The sequence below is a fragment of the Thamnophis elegans genome, chromosome 4 (assembly GCF_009769535.1).
Source record: "Thamnophis elegans isolate rThaEle1 chromosome 4, rThaEle1.pri, whole genome shotgun sequence".
NCBI lineage: Eukaryota > Metazoa > Chordata > Lepidosauria > Squamata > Colubridae > Thamnophis > Thamnophis elegans.
In genome coordinates this window covers 1,222,510-1,244,827 of record NC_045544.1, presented here as the reverse complement: position 1 = coordinate 1,244,827, position 22,318 = coordinate 1,222,510, and the positions used below count along the sequence as shown (strand labels likewise).

The 22,318-nt window shown below is 41.6% G+C and overlaps 1 protein-coding gene across 1 annotated transcript in view; it reads right to left on the bottom strand.

Annotated features, from left to right (window-relative positions):
* Window positions 1-618: 618 nt before the first annotated feature.
* The window catches only part of DLGAP2 (DLG associated protein 2), an 82,605-nt gene continuing 60,905 nt past the window's right edge, over window positions 619-22,318 (bottom strand). The window contains exons 6-10 of the mRNA XM_032216422.1: window positions 21,475-21,560; window positions 17,916-18,331; window positions 9,149-9,240; window positions 3,765-3,917; window positions 619-837 (exon numbers count right to left, since the gene is read on the bottom strand). Of these exons, the coding sequence (XP_032072313.1) occupies window positions 619-837; window positions 3,765-3,917; window positions 9,149-9,240; window positions 17,916-18,331; window positions 21,475-21,560 (966 nt within the window). The remainder of the gene's footprint in view (window positions 838-3,764; window positions 3,918-9,148; window positions 9,241-17,915; window positions 18,332-21,474; window positions 21,561-22,318) is intronic.

The following is a 22,318-nucleotide window of genomic DNA, read 5'->3' as shown; positions in this document are numbered from 1 at the left end:
CGGTGCGTGTCCGGAGTAACCAAGAGAAGCAGAATTGCCGAGCACGAGGGGCAGGAAATTCTAATCGGGTTCAAGGCAAAGAAACTGAAGTGGGAAGGGATAGGGGAAGGAGGAGAGAAATGGATTCTTTCTTGTCTTGCACTTTCCATTTGTAGCACCTTCTACTTGAATTAGCTAATGCCTCTGGTGAATGGAGAGATGCACCCAATTCAAAGTTTGTGTTTTTGTTTTCTTATTCCTAGTTATCGCATCATTTATAAAAATATAAATAACCAAAAAAGTAAGCTGGGTTCCATCTCAAGAGGTGTTTCCTGTTGTCCTCTGAGAACGTAATTTTTATAAGTAAGGTCTCAACAAGCCCTATGCGTTGGAGCTGACTGGTGTAGTCCGATCCTAACAATACAAAAAAGAAAAGAGCAGGGAGGATTCTTGCAACGGGCTCAGCAAATTCTGAGGACACAAACCGCATCCTGTTGCGTGTCTGGCACAAAGGAGACAACCGCAACAGGGCAGGGAGGGGGAAAAGAGCAGGGGAGGGGAGACCAGCTGTACAAGGACTTGCCTGGTTCCGTCCTTTGTTTAAAAAAGAGGAAGAGACGATGCAGCATCTGGGTCTTTCTAAAGCCTCGTCTGGGCTTCTGGAATATAGATCTCAATGCTGTCTGCACGCTCCGTAGCAGAGTTTTGCCGGAAAGAGGCTGCCCGCTTAGCAGCCATGAGGCGCCTTCGAGCTTCTTGGCGCTGTCGGTCGGGCAGATCCAGAGACTTCTCTCGGGTGATGGGGAATTTTCCTTTAGGGGGCTTCTTTGGTACAGGCGGAGGAACCTTTCTCTCTTCCTAAGAGGCAGGGGAGGAAAAAAGACATGAGGCACGAAAGGGAGGGAGCCCGAAGAAGGTACAGCAGGGGCCTCCTTCATTGACGTTCCCTGTGAGGCGTCCACGGTGGCCACTAACCAACGTTAGCTGAGTTCATGAGGACGAGGGACAAAAATGAGCATTGCCACACAGGTTCTGCCCCCCCCCCCATGGATTTATGTGCGACGCTGAGACCTGTCATGGTCTCTGTTTCATCATGTTGATATTATCGTGGTTTTTTGGTCTGCATTGCCCTGCAGGTTGGAGCATTCTCTCTTTCGTTTGCAACCATCACATATGTTTTCTTATTTCTGTTCCAAATATGCATTAGGTCTGTGATGGTGAACCTATGGCATGCGTCCCACAGGTGGCACGGGGAGCCCTATTGGGTGCACACCAGCTGTCAGCTCCGGCGCACATGCGCGCATCGGCCAGCTGGTTTTCCCCATTTCTGGAGGGCCAGGGTAGGCCATTTTTACCTTCCCCAGCCTCCAGAGGCCTTCCTGAAGCTTGGGAAGAACGAAAAAGGGCCCTAACGGGAGAACTGGAAGTTCAGTTGCTGCGCGGGCAGAGCGGAGTGTTGCTGTAAGGGCGGCATGCCAGCAGCAGCAGGCTGGGTAGCTCGCTTGTCCGCAGTTCTGCTGGCTGGCATGGCTGGCTGACTGGACACTGCCCGGAGTGCGAGGCTGCCCGGAGGAGCTGCCGCTGCCTCTGCAAAGTGCCGGTAAAGGTTGGCCCAAAATGGGGGGGGGGCATGTATGGTAGGTGTGCGCATGCGTTTGGGGGGGAGGTTCATGGGGGGTGCACACATGCGCAGGGGCTGCGTATTGCATTATGGGTGCTGGCATGCGGGAGTTTTGGTGTGTCCGTGTGCGCTTAATTTTGGCACAGAAGAAGCAAAAGGTTAGCCACCACTGCATTAGGTATTAATGGACCATTAATTAATTAATGGTAGTAATGGAAGTTCAGAAAAGAATTTTATTAATCTCCCCCCCTCCCCTGCATCTGTCTGTCTGTCTGTGTCTGTCAGTCAGTCAGTCATATCTAACTATCATCTCTATGTTTTTCCCTCCCTCCCTCCGTCCTTCCCCCCTCCCCTCCCTTCATGTAGGAGAAAGACTATTCCATAGAGCAGATGCTCCGACAGAAGAGGCCCACTTCCTATGTCCCATTAGGTGCCATTGTTTCTGGGAATGAATTTGTATCATGCTGTTTCTACTAGATCCAGGACCAGCAGAGATAAAGAAACAGGTGGCCTCCTTGTACTCCCTACCAGTCAACAGAATGGAGCACTTTTTATTTAGCCCCACCGAAATAACTAAATCCATCTGACCAGAGTGGATGCAGCTAGAAATACAAATTTGAAGTATTTAACTTTCATGGAAGAGAAAACTAAATTTTAAACTCTCACACTGAATTTCAACGTGGCTAATATTTAACTGGCTTTATTAAGAATTCTCAGCCTTAGAGGTGAAGTGAAAACCGTACAAAGACAAGTTTTATATACTAATGTGTTTCTTCACTATAAATGAGGTAGCAGCTGTCTGAACAGTTCCCTGCTCCTCCTTTACTGAAATCCTGGCCAGGCTGTTGACTGAGCAAGTATTCTGAGAGGAGCTAATAAGACTGTGTTCTTTTTAATATTCAGGATTCATTTTGCTTCGCATAGGGAGATTGTTTTAACTTAAACTAACAACGAGCTGACAATTCTCCAAATTAAATTACAGTAATAGTCAAAATGTTGCAAAATCATCAAGCATTAGCCAAGATCTTATGAGATGGTTCTGAAAAATATGCATCTCAACATGAAATCAAGATGACAATATAAGAACTCGTGAAAATTCTGCAGTTTAGCGGGATTTCAGGGCATAATTGGACCAGGTAATTTTACCAAAGATATGGTTAATCCTTAGTACTTACTTTTCACATTATATTTCTAATCTTGGTCTCAGAAACTCCAAATATTCTATCCAATAGCAATTATATACCACTTCACAGTGTTTTACTACCCTCTCTAAGTGGTTTACAGAGTCAGCATATTGTCCCCAATAATCTGAGTCCTAATTTTTCTGATCTTGGAAGGATGGAAGGCTGAGTCAACTGTGAGCTGATGAGAATCGAACTGCCAAACTGCTGGCAGTCAGCAAAATGATCACTGATCCCTCCTGTGGGCAACCCGTGGCAACCGCAGGTCAGTGGGGCTACAGCTGATCTGATCTTGCTGGAACTTTTGATATTGCCAATGATATTATTTTACAGAACCATTTCTGGGGATTTGGCGTTATTTTGCAGTCACTTGCCTGCTTTTTGAAAGAGGAGTCCCAGTCAATAGTAGCGCCTTCGTCCTCTCTATTACAGGGTGGCCCAAGGTTGAAAATTATTTCATATCTATGGTAAGCTTTTGTGTAAGGCCACCGTCTGTCAAAAGGCCAAGTATCATCAGGATACAGGTGATAGTTGTATATGTTGTTCCTGAGCTAAAGAGGAGATGAGGTGAAGTCTTATCTCAGTGCCAGAAAATTGGGATTAATTTGCCTTGGGAAATAGTTAAGCCATGAGAAGAGCCAGCCTGTGGGTTCGATTGTTAAAGCTGTTCCTTGAAATACTGAGTTGAAAGGGTATGTGTGTCTCTATTGTTTTTTAATAGTTGTATTTTAATATGGTTTTTAAAATTATTTTCTAAGCTGCTTTGGTCTGAGTAGTACATACATTCTAGAGGAAGGAAGGAAGGAAGGAAGGAAGGAAGGACTTCACTGTGGTATTATGTATGCCAGCATGCCAAGAAATACCTGCCATGGTCCTTGCTGTGTTCCCTGAACTTTTGGAGAGTCTTGTCCAACAATGATTTCACAAGAAAAATAATTTCAGGCTTAGAAATCTAAGAAATGCACCTCAAGGAACTAGCTTACCTTTTTTTCGGGCGATTCTATTATTTTCCATTCATTCAGTTTCATCTGATGCAGTTCATCAAACTTCATACTGACGTCTTCAATTGAGAGTTGTAACAAGTCCCAGAATCCTGCCAGGTCCTGTGAAGTTGGTCGGGGCATAGCACTGGGATCCTGCCACGTTCAACAAACAAAGAAAAAAAAACCCAAGCGTCATTTGTTTGAAAACTCGGGTGTAGAACATATTTGGCATTATATAAATGGTCAAATGTTGGATGGAAGACTCAAGCCATCAACGTTCGGCTCCTTGCTGAATGCAGACGTTCAGATTAAAACATACCAAATACTTTACTTTTTGCTTGAAAACATCCAGGAAAGGGAGACTTCTCTCAACCTCACTTGGTAGTTTGGCTGTGGAATTAGCCTTAACATTACAAAGTTTGTTCTACAAACGTAACTTAAATCCGTTATTCTGTGGCCTTGGGTTGTTAGAATCCCTTCGGTCCTTGGCAAGAACTCTCATAACCTTTATCAAGATAAGGAAAGCGATTGGTGAATTTCTCCTGAACTTCACTTCACCTCCCATTGATGATTGCCTGCCTTAAATAAGTTTAAGCTCCTATAGGTTAGAAGGTACAGAAGTCCTCTGTTTACGACCTCTGAGTTTGGCTATTTCGGAACAAAGGTCTGGCATTTTGTTGAAACAATCTGTAGCACAACGACCTAATTTTTCAGCCTAGTTGTTTCCTTAAATGAAGCGTGCCTTATCTGCTTTTGTCCACAAGAGGGCGGTCTCGTGCTGCTGAACTGAAGGTATCTCTAACGTCATGTCTGGCTCCAGACTAATACAATTTTCTCAAAAAGGCAAAAGCAGTAAGAGAGACGCTTCATCTTGAGGCATCCTTAAATGTAATCTTACTCAGGAAGTTATGTATCTTAAAATAATAATAATAATTACAGCAGACCGAAATAAACGGATTATGTCCAGAGGAAGACAGCTAACAGAAAGGGCCTGGATCATATTAGCACAGTGTTTTTCAACCTTGGCGACTTTAAGTCCTGCGGATTTCAACTCCCAGAATCCCCCAGCCAGCCAGCTGGCTGGGGGATTCTGGGAGTTGAAGTCCGCAGGACTTAAAGTCACCAAGGTTGAGAAACACTGTGTTAGCACATCTGTATTGACTTACACAGCGCTTTGACCCCGGATCTCATTACAATGGCAGCATTAATCTCTAGTAGCATGTAGAAAAATCTTGTTTCGTCAAAATATGATATGAAAGGTACTTAGTCCATCTTTCCCTAGCCAGCAACCTCAAGGCATGATGGGTTTCAAAGACATCACTTGTCACTCTAACTGGAATAATGGGATTTGCACATGCCTAGAGGTCATCAGGGAGACACGCTTCAGAGGTGTGTCAGATATGCATTTGCATGTGAACATACAGTATATCTGTGCTAGCATTACAAATTTGTGAATGGAAGGAGGTTCGGCAATTTATCATTAACGCAGCATTGACATTAGTGGATGGTAATAAATGCAAGCGTTAGGTTAGGCCCAGTTTTTGATTTCTTAAAGAGCAAAGCTTGGCCATTGGTCTGCATTTGGGGGTTTTGGGGGGCTTTCCCCCCCCCTTAATTTGCTCTGGATTCTTTTAGAACCTCCCCCAGATTCAGAACAGGCATTTAATATACAGTGCTGCTGTTTAATATACAAATCGATTTTGATCAGTTTTGGGATTCCTTTATTTATTTATTAAATTTATTAGCGACATTTATTATTATTTTTTTGGTCTTGTTCTATGAATGCAACTCAGGATAATATGTTCTATAATTCTATTAAATGGGCTAAAGATACCACGTTTGGAATTGCCTAGAGATTTATAGAACACCCTTCATATGAATCCACAGGCAAGTGTCGACTGGCAACCACGCGGAGGAGAGCCTTCTCGGTAGTAGCTCCGACCCTTTGGAACGATCTCCCCGTGGAGATTCGCACCCTCACCACCCTCCAGACCTTCCGCACAGCCCTCAAGGCCTGGCTATCCCGCCAGGCCTGGGGATAAAGATTCTAATCCGTCCCCACCCGAATGATGAATGAATGTTGTGCTCTATTTTACTTATGTATTGTCTCATGTATTCCCCTCCCTATAAATTGTAAGCCGCCCTGAGTCCCCTCAGGGAAAAGGGCGGCCTATAAATAATAAACAAATCAAATCAAATCAAATTAAGCCTCTACAACTTGGACTGTGTCCCACACTCTCCTCCTTTGGACAAGTTCAAAAAAGTTGGGTTCTGTGTTTCTTTTTCCAAAGGCCTGGTTTCAAGGGAATTATGGTTAAATGAAACATGTGAGCCTCAGCTTATTCAAGAATGATTCATCATCTACCTAAAAGGAGTTGAAATGTTTATGTTGACTGTCTATAACAATCTGGACGAATAACTTCTATCATTTACATTTTCCTTAACTCCTTGAACTTCTGAATAGTAGTTGACGCAGGTCTGTGGCAGCCCTGGGCCTTTTCTGTGTTTTAAAGGTAAATGCATGTATGTGTTATCATGATGTATCTTCACATCCTCCATCTGAGACTCCTCTTGGCTATTACCAGCCTTAGATAGCAGTAGCATTTAGCAACAACAGTAGCATTTAGACTTATACACAGCATCTTTTGGGCGGGTTGCAGCGTCAGCATATCGCTCCCAACGACCTAGGTCCTCATTTTACTGACCTCGGAAGGATGTAAGGCCAAGTCAACCTCAAGCCCGTCGAGATCGAACCTCAGGCTGTTGGCATCGTTTGCCTGCAATACTGAACTTTAACCACTGTGCCACTGGGGGAGGTAGCACAACTCACAACCACATCTCATTACCCCAAATGATCCCCCTGTGCATTTCCACCCTTTCTGTTGTTGTTTTTAAATGCTAATCCTATTCCTTTTATTTAGGAGCTCAAGGCAGCCTTCACACGGCTTCCGCCACTATTTTTGTTCAGAAGACCAAGAGTCTTGTGAGGTCTGTTGAACTGAAAAAGAGTAATTGGCTCAGAGTCAACTCAGTGAGTTGGGTTACTACTACTACTACTATGTGACTTAACAACACTGGACAAGCTTGCAGACATTTCATCACCCAACCAGAGAACTTTATCAGTGCTACTGAGTGTGGGATTCACTCCCTTTTTGTATGCAGTACTATGCCCTGCCAGTGTTGGTAGACCTGTGGTTCAAAGCACTTTACAATTCTAATGTGTGTGGAAAACTTACAGTTTCCACTGGTCTTTTTAGGTCAGTAGTGAAGAATGTGCACAGAAAAAATGTGGAGAAGCAAAAAGAAAGGGTTAAATCCAGTTATGAAAGCTTTGCTTTCATAAAAAGTGCCTCTAATTGTATGGATATTTTGATACTCTCAGTGGATGTGGAGGAACTCCCTGGGATACCCTAAGGCTTAGCAGCTACAAGGAGCTGTAATGAGGAAAAAGTGAAACCAGGTATGATTTCAACCTGCCCTAAAGCCACCCAACTGTCCTTGTATCCTGACTTTGGAGCCAGGCCTTGTGTTCTGCTGTTATGACGCACATATAATCACTTGTGGACCCAGGTCGTTGGGGGCAATGGGCTGACTCTGTAAACTGCTTAGAGAGGGCTGGAAAGCAATGTGGAGAGGCATAGAAGTGCTACTGCCATTGCTTCTCCCCACCCCTGACAGGTGTGGGAGAAAAGAAGGATGGGGAGAAGGAGACACAAGGACAACCTGTCACAGGAGCCCATCATGTTAATTCTAGGAATCAAAACCCAGCAATTGTAACTAAAGACGATGTCCAGTTGCATTTCACATATCTATGTTTCCTTGAAACCTTGGTTTGGTTTAATCTTTCTGGATAGCAAATTTCAAATAGACATAGACAGAAAAAAAACGCTTTCTCATGCTGGTAAAGGTTAAATTGCAAATATTACTGAATGATTGATTTTAAATAAGACAGACTTGTAGGTCACATCCTCTAATGCCCCCTCAAAATTTTATTTAGTTCTAGGGAAAAAAAGAAAAACAAATGAGAAAGTAACGTTGTTCTTTGCTGGCAATATTGACCAGCAGAAGCCTTCCTCATATCTAATTTAGCAGTGAAACAAAGCTAATTGTAAAACGTATTGTGGGCATTTAGTTTGGACAGTAGAACATTTGATTAATTCTTGTAGTTTGTCAGCTTTTTAGATTAGCAGTATTGGCTCCTGATTATCACAGTCCATGGGAATTTGGTATTTATGCCGGGGGAATAAAGTTACTGATTGAAGCCAAGAGAATGCACAACTAGTTCTCATTTCCAAAATGATTTTGGTTATTAAAATAATTAGTGATATCATCAACAACATAATGCAATATAAAATTACAATACAATAAACATACACAAAAATTATTGTAGATGTGCATTTACCCACCTGCTAATATCCCTTGAGATCTCATTCTTTGCTTACAGTTTTTAACTACAAAGTTATTGCCTCTGACTAAAGTTTAAAACAATAGCAATGGATTTCCAGAGTTTCAAAGGTAGGCAAAAGCAGACTTTATATACAAGGAGCCTTTTGGTCAAGGAATGGGAATTCTTGTTCCTCTCCTTTGAACAATAACTTTCAAAATCCCCTTGGTCCAGTATATTCCCCAGTATAGTCTTTGCGCTGGAAAGAATGGGGAATCTATTGCAGGATGGATAGATGAATAAGATAGATTACTATTTTTAATATTTTATAGACCCAAACAATCTGTTTTGGGTTGACTGTATTGCAAGACAAAAATTGATAGAGCTTTATAAAATAATCTTCGATGCCCCCTGAGTCCTTAAACGGTTTTGGAGAAATTATGATTTATTCAATGTACTGAAGATTCACGCTCCACCATTCTGGGTGAAATTCCTGATTCCTTTTATTTTGATAGAACACATTTTCAAACACAGTATTTATAAAATAATGGAGTGCTTTTTAAAGATCAGTTCCTAAGTCGTGCCCTCACAAGGTGATTTCTAATATAAAAATGTATATTATCAAATACAAAAAAGATACCAAACATTATTTCAATGCAATCTTATTGCAATCCTTCTCACTTTATGCCCAGACCAAGACATTAATGCAGACCATGCTGAGTTGCCATGAATTCCCAGATGATTTTGAAATGCTCATTGGAAAATTGGAGCCTTCCTCTTTAAAGCTCCGGCAATAGTTTCTGCACAGCAGGATAAAGAAATAATGAAGCTTCTATGCACAAGTTATGTGTGCAATTGTCTGCTTAGCAGATGTGGAATTAAATGTCCTCTGACGGAAATTAATCTCCAGATGAATAATAAAATAGTAGCATTTAAAGTTTGAAGAAAAATAATAACTAACTTCAGTTATACTATGCAATGTTTAAAAATGTGAACTTACCAAATTCTGTTGACAAAGCCAATAGAATTGCTGGAATTTTTGTGACATTAGCAACTGTGCACTTCCTACAGCACTTCGAATCTTACCTAGAACTGAAGATGAAGGGTAAATATTAATTTAGATCTGAAGCTAGGAAACAACCAATATATTTGTATAGCCAAGGCATAATCTAGGGGGAAAAAACATTATTCTTGCTCTGGTTATGAATTCAATTAAGTGTGCAGGCTTTTCAAACTGTATTCAAGAAAGAAAATCAGAGATCAGCTCATCTTAAACAATATTGGAAAAAGCCACACGAGAAGCTTTATACACTGTATACTGTTTCATCCCCTCAGAAAATAATGTAAAAATCCTGGCTGTATTGAGTAAAATCCCTATTCTCTGCAGATCTATTTTTTATGGAAGATCCAGGTGTTTCTGTCACTAACCTGTCAAGTTCAGTGTTTACCAGATATTCATGTTTTGTGCTGACTTTAAAAAAAACCTACTACCTACAAAATATAACTGTCCCAGTGTAGAGAGAAGGATGGGCAAAACTCTACCAAAGTCAATAACAGCTTTCCTCCTAACTCTGATCCACTGGATCCTTAATAGGTTCCTAGATTTGTTTTAGCCCAGTGGATTCTACTTGTTGTGTCACACACAGGATATCTAGCTTAAAGTAGTTTAAACATTTGCAGGGATAGTATGGACCACATTTTTATATTCCAGAAACTAGTCTTTAAAACTAAGAAAACCTGCTGAATTTTTCTAGATAATTGTTATTTATACATCAATTTAATACGCAGATATTAAGAAAACAGTGGAATAAAGAATTAGAGGTTTGGATATTGTCTAGAAAAGGGGGAATGTCTTAATTTGTATAGCAAGCGTGCCCATGGACCTCAAATTATAATTTATACAGCAACAAAAAATATTTAGAATTAGAATTCATTGGACTCCGTTATGTTTTTATTAAAAAAGAAGGACTGTCAGAAACAGCATTTTGTTGGAGAGGCAATAGGAATAACCCTTTTTTAAAAAACATGTCTCTACAATGTCTCATACTTATCACATTTTGGGAGAAAACAGTGGAATATGTAAATATAAATGTGAGACAAAAGGTAAAACTTTCAGAGGATAATATTCCCTTGAATTATATACCTGGCACATTAAATTACACAATTGGACATAGTAAATGGATTCTCCCTGCCTTTATTATGGGCAAAAGACGGATATTGCACCATTGGAAAGATACACGCATGGCCCCACTTATTAAAAGACCTGATAGAACTTGCCTCTTCCGAGCGGATTGACGATATCCCTGGACTTTGTATACATAGATATAATGAATACAGAATACAGTAGGCTAAAAACAAATATATGTTATGTATTAGAAATATATACATACTTGAATAATATTTTTGTTAGACAAGTATATATAGAATTGTAACTATTATTAGAATGGCACATATTTTCTTTGTTCTTAGTCATCTGTCATTTTTTTGTTAAAACACTTTTATGTCTTCAGTATATTGCCATCCCCATTATATTTGGGTTTTGCTCTTTTTTTCCTTATTAATTAAAAAGCAAAACAGATAATTAAATATGCCAGAAATTAGTAAAGTGACAGGGGAGAGTAGAAGGTGATTAAAGGTCTAAAACTTACACTTACATTTAACAGGACTGTTTATGGCTTTGCATTTCAGTGATTTCTTATCTGTTCATCACTGGAAATGATACTTGGATGTCAAATGATTACTGAGACAACCGGCAAAATGGATGCGCTGGGATGACCGTTGCACAGTTGCACAGGAGAAGAACATTGAGAATCCATTTTTCCTATTCTTATGCCACATTTTGAGATCTTGTTATATATTCAATTTATCGCTTATTTTCAAAAGAATTATTCTCAGAAGTGTTTTTTAAAAAGATATGTTTGCCCAAATCTAATTAAATTAATTAATTGTATGTTAAAATTAACATATAATTAATTTTGAAAGATGACTTATGCAATACATGATGTTTGAGTTGTGGGTGTGCAGACAGATACACATGTATGTAGAATACGCCGTTCTTTATCACTGAGCACCTAGCTTCAATATTAATTATGGACAAAAAAATAATCTAAAAACTTATAATAGTTTTGCAAACTGTACAACAATCACCAAAGCAAGGGAAGTCCATTGTTCTTCAACCAATAGCAACCCTTCTTCTCCCATTCCTTTTCACTTTTGCCACAGGTTGGTAAAAAGAAACATATCCAGCAAAGGTCTAAACAATTTCTATTTGGAACCTAAATTTTCCCCATGTTGTTGGGAACCCCACACTGTAAAATCATGTTTCCTGTCCCATATAGCTGAATAACAGCTAATGCTACTGTACTATGAAGATGTGGGTTGGTGTTGTTGTTGTTTGCAAACTTTCAAAGCCCCTCTCCTTGTGCAATAATCAGCCTCACATTTCTATGTAACCGGTCCAGAGAATGAATTACAAAAATATACTACTGGTGACACAAACGTTTCATATATGTCTTCTCCATTCATACATTATTAAGAGAAGAGCGATCCCATAACTTTGACAAAAATTGGATGTTATCCATGAATGGCTATTCCTTACAGTTAATCGTTCACAAAGAACATTATAGGGGGGGGGGGCAATCACCATCATGTCTGTGGAAATCTAACACCTCCTTTCATGGTGTAAAAAGGATACTTTACGAGCGCCATCAACACCATCACTAAGATTGTTGGTCCGAAGGTATGAATTGCTGATACTTTGAGACTGGTATTTTCACTATCCCAGGTATACATTACAAGCACGCATCTTTTAATCAAAGGGCTACAGGTTGGCCATGTTCTGTAAAAGCAACCTGACACACCCATTGAATCTGCAGTGGGGAATAATGAAGCACTATTGTCGGGGGCTATATATAAGCAGCAGCTTCAAAAGTATTCTCTTGAAACAGCACACATGAAAAAGTTAATTAACTGCACGTTGCAGATGTATAATTAATAGGGGTACATGGACACAAGTCCTGGAATCCCACTGGCATGGATCTTAATGAAATTTGCACTCACAAAAAACTGCTGACTTTCAAGATGCATCTCTGCTTTGACGACTGCAAACGTTTATTGGGAGGAAAAAAATCACAGAGAAGAACAAGAAGCAGAACCGAACTACAGTATTTGATAAATCGCTACCTCAGAATTACAGGGTTCTAGCTGACATTTTCGTCGAAAATGCGTTAAGAGTGTGACATGGTTCTATATACCATGACTTAATTTTCTAACAACTTATTTCGTAAAATTTCTAAATAGATTCACCACAAATAGCAAAATGACAAGGTTCTATCTGCACTGTGGCATGAAAACCCAGAACTACGGGGTTCTATTTGCAGCAGCCAATAGCCATGCTTGGCTGCACCCATGTGACAGAGCAAGGATGGAGTCTGCAGCGCTTAGCGTTGCCTCTGTTTCTGGACATGTCCATTCCAAAATAATGTCTCTCTTCCACGATACGGAAGCAAGTTCAGATTTATTTGAACCAAGTGGGTCGAGTATGTTCCAGAAACCAAGATGGCCAATTGGACATGGAACTTTTAATTGAAAACGAGTGAGTAGTCTGTGCTTTAAGTCTATACACCATTCACTAACGCTATTGCAATGCAGGCCCGGAACAACTGTGTTATATATATACATACATACATACATACATACATACATACATACATACATATTATGATAAAGGAGGAGAACTTTGTGGCTTAGTGGTTAACACATCTGCCTAATATGTAATACAGCCCAGGTTCGAATCCCAGTAAGGGTATGGCTATCTGATGAGAGCTAAATAGCTTGAAATAGATCTATACTAGTCTCCCTTTATTTATTTATCAGCACAAATATAACAAATGTAACACAAAGGCAACAGTAAAAAATATTGGGTTTCTTTCTGTCTGGATGGTCTCTTGTGAAGAGCCGAAGGACAGAGAATGGAAGTAGTGATCTTCCTCCCATATTTGGGCATACCGGGGGTTGTAACTTTAAATAGATACCTTTCACCCTGGCTTGGCTGATAACGGATCAGAGCCTGTGGCCTAATGGCTAAGACGTCTGCCTAACATGTAATATAGCCCAAGTTCAAATCCCAGTAAGGGTATGGCTAGCTGATGAGAGCTAAATAGCTTGAAATAGATCTATACTAGTCTCCCTTTATTTATTTATCAGCACAAATATAACAAATGTAACACAAAGGCAACAGTAAAAAATATTGGGTTTCTTTCTGTCTGGATGGTCTCTTGTGAAGAGCCGAAGAACAGAGAATGGAAGTAGTGATCTTCCTCCCATATTTGGGCATACCGGGGGTTGTAACTTTAAATAGATACCTTTCACCCTGGCTTGGCTGATAACGGATCAGAGCCTGTGGCCTAATGGCTAAGACGTCTGCCTAACATGTAATATAGCCCAAGTTCAAATCCCAGTAAGGGTATGGCTAGCTGATGAGAGCTAAATAGCTTGAAATAGATCTATACTAGTCTCCCTTTATTTATTTATCAGCACAGGCCTTAAAGGGGCACTGAGTGAGAAACTCTGCTTTTTGGTAATGCCACTTTAAATGGATGGCCCCCATATAAGAAATGTAAATAAAGGTTCCTAAATTTTGTTTGGTGTTAAATGTCAAAAATGCAAAAGTAAGATGGTGTCTTTGAGTTGACATTAATAAGTAAATATTTTATTTTATTCCAGGCAAGAAATGGAGGATGTTGCCAATCCTCCTACGTCTACTGAGGATCACGTAAACACTGACACACCAGTAGCAACATCGGAAAAAGTTATGAGGAAGAGACATAGATGACCCAGAACTTGGAAGCCAATATTAGGGGGAAAAAATGTCAGAGGGGGGGAAGAATATGTAGACATGGGAAAACTGTACCTGCTAAAAACAATTAAGTCATGGCAAGGACTGAGAAATATGCAGAGTTGCAAATTTGCTTGCTTTACAGCAGTGACAACTGAGGAACGTGAAGCAATATTTAGAGCCTACAATGCTATGAGCCCTAATGAAAAGTTACATTACATTGGAAAAAGTACACGCAGGGAATCAGTGCATCGTCCCACACCAAAAACAAAACCTTCTAGGAGCAAATTCAGTTTTTTCTACCACATGTACATAGGAAATGCAGCAATTGGTGTTTGCAAGGGTTTTTATCTAGGAACATTGGCAAATCAGTCAAAAGCCAGTGTACAACTAGCATAGCCGGAAAGATTTAGTAAGCAGACAGACAAGAGGGGGAAGCACCCTGGTTAGCAATTCTTTGCTACAGACAAACAGACCGTAATTGAGCATATTAATTCATTTCCGAGGGTGGAGTCACGTTAATGTCTTGCTAAAAGAACTGAAAAAGAGTTCCTCGCATCTTCATTGAATGTAAGACTCATGTACGGGCTGTATAAAGGAAAAATAGCGGAACAGGAACTGAACCAGTCAAACACCATCCAACTGTATTCAACAATGAATTTAACCTGGCGTTCCACGTACCCAAAAAACCATCTCTGTGGCCTTTGCGAGGAGCATAAAACTGCCTCTTCAATTGGGCAGGTAGAAGAGATGCTACAAGAGAAATGTGATTTGCATATCCAACAGAAGAATTTAATGAGAGATCACAGACCGGAGAAAGAGGAGACAAAACTAGATATGTTTGGACATGGAGAATGTCATCTCTTTTCCAAAATCTGGTACAAGCAGTTTTTTTTACAAGCATAAACTTAACTTGTACAATATGACTACTCACACATCATATACAGGACAAGGGTACTGTGCCATTTGGATGGAATTAATCGGGGGACGCGCTGGAAACGATATAGCTAGTGCTGTGGTGCAAATTTTGGAAAATGTAGTGCAAGATCAACCACATTTAGCGCATCTAACATTAGGGAGTGGCAGCTGCATTCCACAAAATAGGGACTTTCGCATGTCTTTTGCAATAACAGATTTTCTTTGGAATCGTCCAAACATTGAAAGCATTGAAATGGAGTTGTCTGTACCAGGCCCCTCTTGCATTCAAGAAGTGGATAATATGCAGAGCATAACTGAACGTGCTATGAATTCTTTCCACCAGTTTCTTTCCTAAGATTGCTGAAAGAAGCCAAGCGACGCCAGCCATTCAAAACCATCCAGAGGAAGCCCACCTATTTTAAAAATTGCTCCATGTGTCCAAAGCAGTTTTCAGCACACTAGTGTGCCGTATGCTAAAGTATCACAACTAATATTCACCCAGATCCATTCAACAGTAAGGTTCAAGACGACCTTCGCTGTGGATGATTGGGACACGGTCCCCCTCCGTGCCTTTGAAAAGAAGACAAGGCGTGTTTGCGGGAAACCTGCTTCCCCAACAGCGCCTGCCGCATCTGTTACATTCCCTCTGCCTAAGACAGGCGAAAGATCTATACCATCTGAAGAGAAACCAGAGTATAAACTCTAAGACACAGTTACAGGTACACACAGTAACCAAAGCAAAACACGATGACATAGAAAGTATGTTCAAATGGATGCTAAAGTCGATAATGACTATTACTGCACCATTTTGAAGAAACTGTTATGCAAAACTTTGGCTAAATAGTAATTCTCCGTATTAAGACATATGCATTTACATTCTTACTGAACCTTCAAATAGTAATTTACAAGCATTTTATGGTCACAAAAACAAATCTGAGTTAATATCAAGTTGAATTCAGTGCTTTTTTCAAAAATTTTTTTATTGAACTTTGTAATTCTCATTTTTATGGTGAAACTTAGTGTGACAAGGTTCTATTTGATTTTCGGAGCCTCCCGTATGACCCCAAGATGAGTCGCCATCGGCCTCATTTTTTTTTTCTTGCATGCACTATTTGTTGGTAGGCTCACATACCAATTTTTATTCCTTCTACATACAATGGGGTAACCAGTACAATTTTTAAAATGTTTAAGACTCTTTTCCCAGCAAATGGTCGCGATGCACGTAGAACCCTGTAATTCTGAGGTAGCGAAATGCCATCCAGTTATATCTCGAAGAACTAAATTAACAGGCACACAAGTACGGACATTTCAAATGCACAAATTTTCCTACAAAATCCACTAAGCACCCAATTTGACCATATAATGGCATCTGACTTGAGCCGCCTGAAGGTTATAACATCTGCTCCCGAAGGTGCATTCACCTTGTTCATCTGTTGATTGACACGCTTTTCAAATTGTGACAAATTCTAAAGTTTGTTATAGCAAATAAACAGAACAACAATGTTGGTGCTAGCCAACAAAAGATGCCAACAAAAATTGTCATTTCGCATAATGTTATTACCCTACCACAAATACACACATTATATGTGATGAAAAAGCATGGAAGAGAGTGTTCACTGGAAGATTGAATAAGCTTACATGGGTTGACACACTGCCCCAATGTCTTTCCTTGCTGAAGTGACCGCCATTTCTTTAAGCATATTTTTGTATGTACATTATATTTAGGCTACAGTTGGTAATGAGCCCAACTGAACATAATAGTGTTCGGTATTCAGTAACACTTATGCATGGGATATCTTTGCAAAAAAGAAAAGAATTCGTATCCCTCAAGATGGCCTTTTATACTGGGGACCTGGACCACACCCATTCTGCCAGAATGTAGGGGGTGGGCAGAAATGATTGGGGACACAAATGTATCTTAGATATCCAGGTCATAAGCCAAACAGAGCTTTATAGGTAAAAATCAGCACCTTGAATTCCACTCTGAAGCTGACTGGCAGCCAATACAGCTGGTGCAGCAGTGGTGACACATGGGCACACCAAGAGGCATCTGCTACTGGTTGCACATCTGCTTTCTGAACCAGCCACAGCTTCTAGGTGGTCTTTGAGGGCACATTACACTAATGCAATCATGAGGTGATCAGCGCATGAGTAACCTATCTGGATTGGAAAATTATGATTGGTGGACAACAATTTTATTCAGAATTACTATTAAGCAGTGTACGAAAAGCTAGCAAGCCTTTAATAAGAACTTAGAAATAATAGAATCCATAAAATATGTTAAGCTTTGAAACGATATATATTTCTACTGGGCTTTTGGCGTTAATTTGATCTATTTTTCTTTAAAGCCAGCAATATATAATGAAGGCAAGAGTCAAATACTTCCTAATCTAATTCTTCCTCTCTCCAAAAGCTTCGTGTATTGTCTTTTATGTCTGGAATCCCACCTGAACTCTCTTTCATACCTGGAAGTCCGTACTTACAAGGAAACATATTCATGGGATTTTATATAGAAACGTCGGAGTTTCGGCTTTTACAAGCAAAGGAAGTCCACTAGGGAAGTCCCTCTGCAGCGCAGTGGCAGAGCGCATGGTCCTTCAAAATTTCCCCATGGATGGGAGAGAGGGTGGGGGGGAAGGCGAAAGGGAAGGGGGGGAGCGGATCTGGAGAGAGGAGTGGTAGAGGGGGAGGGGAGGTAGGGTAGAGGGGGATGATGGAGGGAAGATAGAAAGTTGGAGGGTGGTGGAAGAAAGGTGTATGGGGAATGGAAGAGGTATATTGGGCTTTCATTTTCTGGGGCATTGTTGACAAGAGAAATTGATGCAATTATTGTTTAATACTGTATGGTGCATACATGTGAGTGTATGAAAATGAAAAATAAAAAATATATATAGAAAAAAAATGCCCCCATTTTGTCCAACTCCCAAAATGCAATGTGATAACAGACTCACTACAGAAATGAATAGATTAAAAACTATAAGATAAGAATAAGCAGTGAAAGATATGTTCTTACTTTCTTCAGAAAGATCATTTTCTTCTGCTTCTCTCTCCATCTCTTTGCACCATCCTTCCATCCTTTTCGTCTCGGTGTGTAGCAGCTTCATAAACCATGACCCGTCCCGTCGACACGGAGACATCCGTCCTGTTTCAATGGTGTCCATGGATGGTTCCAACCAAGGCTCAGGTGGTGGGAGATTGGAGGTGTCAACCTGGGTCCTGTAATCTTCTCTATAACTAAAGAGGCCTTGTGTCCGCACAGTTCTTACTGCACCATACTGAGTGGGAGTACTTGGCTCTGAATGCCGCTGGAAAGACCCCCCAAACTGAAGTCCCTTGTCCTCCATCGTTATGTGTCCAGGAAACCCTTCGAGTTCTAAATCGGCTTGAACAGCTGCCGTTACACTGTTTGAGCGCTTAAATCGTCCATGGCTGGAGTAAAATGGAAAAACAACACAATATACGATCCATACATTGACAATATTCTATTTATGAAAAGAAAGCACCATCTATACTCTACTATTTTCAGGGTTTTAAGAAAAGCTTTAGAAATATTAATAACAATGGATGTAAAGATTGAAACGCACCACATGAATGGGCTGCAGTCTTTATAGGATAAATGGTTATTAATGGCCCAAAGCAAGATACGAATCAATATTACTCAAACTTCATTTGGAAAGCAAACGTTGATTTATTCTCGCAGTAGATGTTAGAAGTGTTTTGTAAATGCTACAGTGACGCATTATCACTAAACTAAACAGAAATAAATGAGTTAAAAAACATGTGGTTTAAAACACAGGGTGCAGATGATGGGGGTTTGAGAAAAGATTGTCATTGTTGTTTTGGAAACAATAGGTATCTGTGAGCACATGGCTATATCTGTGTGTTTCTCAACTTTGACAAATTGAAGATATGTGGACTTCAATTCTCAGAATTCCCAGCACGAAGTTGAAATCCACAGATCTTCAAGTTGCCAAGGCTGAGAAATTCTGATCTTATGGGATGTAATGTAGTGAGGAGATGAATTCCCAGGAGGGAGGGAGTGAATTCCAGAGGAGTAAGAAGCAATTCATCCTAGATATTATCTGTGAGCAAAAGAGGGTGAAAACAGCCTCTTCTTCCTAGAGCAGTGTTTCTCAACCTTGGCCACTTGTAGTTGTAGTTGTAGTTGTAGTTGCGTTTATTTATAGGCCGCCCTTTTCCCTGAGGGGACTCAGGGCGGCTAACAACTTATGGGAGGGGAAGACGTACAATAACATAAAAATACAGTATGTAGTTAAGATCAAACAACATTCATTCAACATTCGGGCGGGGGCAAACTATGGTCTTTACCCCCAGGCCTGGCGGGATAGCCAGATCTTGAGGGCTGTGCGGAAGGTCTGAAGGGTAGTGAGGGTACGAATCTCCACGGGGAGCTCGTTCCAGAGGGTCGGAGCTGCTACAGAAAAGGCTCTCCTCCGCGTAGTTGCCAGCCGGCACTGGCTGGCAGATGGCACTCGGAGGAGGCCTAATCTGTGGGATCTTATGGGTCGAGAGGAGGTAATTGGCAGGAGGCGGTCTCCCAAGTACGCAGATCCACTACCATGAAGGGCTTTATAGGTAGTAAGAAGCACCTTGAAGCGCACACAGAGGTCAACAGGTAGCCAGTGCAGCTCGCGGAGGATAGGTGTTATGTGGGCAAACCGAGGTGCACCCACGATCACTCGTGCGGCCGCATTCTGGACTAGCTGAAGCCGCCGGATGCTCTTCAAGGGCAGCCCCATGTAGAGCACGTTGCAGTATTCCAGCCTAGAGGTCACGAGGGCGCGAGTGACTGTTGTGAGAGCCTCCCGATTCAGGTAGGGTCGCAACTGGCGCACCAGGCGAACCTGGGCAAATGCCCCCCTGGTCACAGCCGACAGGTGGTGATCAAAGGTCAGCTGTGGATCCAGGAGGACTCCCAAGTTGCGAACCCTGTCTGAGGGGTGTAAATTTTGGCCCCCCAGCCTGAGCGTTGGAACACTAACCAAATTTTTGGGAGGGAAACACAACAGCCACTCGGTCTTTTCTGGGTTGAGTACAAGCTTGTTAGCCCGCATCCAGTCCCTAACGGCTTCAAGACCCCGGCTCATCACGTCCACCGCTTCATTGAGTCATTCACTTGAAGATGTCTGGACTTCAACTCCCAGAATTCCCCAGCCAGCGAATGGGAGTTGAAGTCCAGACATCTTCAAGTAGCCATGGTTGAGAAACACTGTCCTAGGTGTGAAGGTTGAGGGTTTATTTTATTTATATGCTGCCCTATTCTCTGAGGGACTCTGTGCGGCTCACAAACCCAAGGGTGGGGGTAAGCACGAAGGAAATACAACAAAGAAGGTACAAGGGAATTTAAAAGACAATCAACAGCCACACGGTTCGAGAGGGGAAGGGAACTCATCAACCCCAGGCCTGCCGGCACAGCCAGGTTTTAACGGCTTTACGGAAAGCCTGGAGAGAGGTGAGGGTCCGGATCTCTGCGGGGAGCTCGTTCGAGCATATTGTAGATGAGTCCTCAGTCTGGTGTCATAGATCCACTCCCAGACTCCTCTCCAGGTGCAAGTTCAGAGGAGGTGAGTTTGGGTCTGCAGAGGAAAGCGTCGAGCTGGATTGGGGCTCAGGATTGGGGCTCAGAGAGGGCTAGCCTGATGGAGCAGCCTCAGTTGGGTTGATCAGACTAGGACAGGCTGAGGCTGAGAGAGGCGAACCACGGCTGCAGCGAGTTAGCCGGGTGAGGACCGAGAGCAGCTGCCGCCCCTTAGCAATGAAGAGGAGGTGGAGTCCACACTTCCTCCTGATCCAGGATCATGTAGATCAGAGAGGAGACGGGCAATACGCCAGTCAGCTAGGTCATCTACCCCGCCTCTCATGAATTGGCTGCATCGGCATCTGGGGTGGCGCAGTGGTTAGGGTGCAGCACTGCAGGCCACTTCAGCTGACTGTTGTCTGCAGTTCAGCAGTTCTAATCTCACCGGCTCAAGGTTGAGTCAGCCTTCCATCCTTCCGAGGTGGGTAAAATGAGGACCCGGATTGTTGTTGGGGGCAATATATGCTGACTCTGTAAACCGCTTAGAGAGGGCTGAAAGCCCTATGAAGCGGTATACAAGTCTAACTGCTATTGCTATTGCTACTTAACCCCGTCCTAAAGACTTGAATGCTGCTGGAGCAATATGCCCAGTTCTGTGCCTTGTGTGCTCGTGCTACGTGTCCTAGCATGTTTGATTCCTGGATTGCTTTCCTGGGCTTTGTGTGTGCCCTTTGGACTCAGTTATCCAGCGACTCTTGATGTGCTGACCTTGGAATCCAGACCTGCACATCAGGGCTGCTTTCCAAGGACTTGTTGGGGTGGTGGTGGTGTTGAATAACACCTATATAACTCTTGCCACATGTGCATGTGGATGTGTGTAGGAAGCAGGGCAGCATATCTGGTAAGATTTTTGTCTACAAGTGGAACAATAAAGAACTCCGCTTGGAAGAATTACCATGCGCCATTCTTGGTTTCGAGTCTGACATCTATACGTTGAGCAGACAAAAACACATACAGAAATGGCCCAACCTACCGTTTATCATCTTCCACTTGCACTCCAACCGAATGATACTCCCGTAAGCTTTTGCTGTCGTTATCTGAATCGGTTGCTGCTTCCACCTAGTTCAAGTCAAAGGAGAAACGTTTTGAAGTGAACATGGCAGTTGGAGATCATTTCTACTCACAGCGATTATGACTGTATGGCTATGCTGATGGGAAAAAACCCAAAACCTATCAGCTAGCCCATCCCTTTGCCTTTCCAGGAAAGGCATGGCAGTGCAGGAGAATTAGCAATGTTCGTGTTTAGTCGTATATCTTTTGAATGGGGAAGAGCAGCAACCAGAGCATTTGTGGCAGAACAGAGATGAGGCCTCTGAGAATGTTTTTGCAGCTTGCACAAAGCAAATTGCTACACAAACACTATAAACAGGATACATTTGGCATTTTATGAAATATTTTGGTCAGAGACCATAATTGCAAACAAACTAAAGCATTTGACTAACATCCATAGCAATGATTTCTGTAATAAACACATAAAGGATAAGGTACGATATGCAGCCATTAACTAATAAATCCCAAGGATTTCAGAATGCATGTATCTTTTCCCCATGTGATCCAAAATGTTTGGCCCTCTTTATATTTTATGTGCCCACTGTGGAAAACAGTAGCAGAATCTGGCGTCCATGTGCTAAGTATGAAGTGGGTTTTAAACAAAATGTAACATTAAACTAAAATGAATATTTGATGAGGGGAAAATCATCTGAATTATAGCGCTCCAGATATTTCTGGTCAGGGGAAATATTTGAAAGTGAAATAATATTTGATTTCAAATACTGAAGATGGCAATAGCTCAGCTAAGCCAATCTGTTAAAAGACAG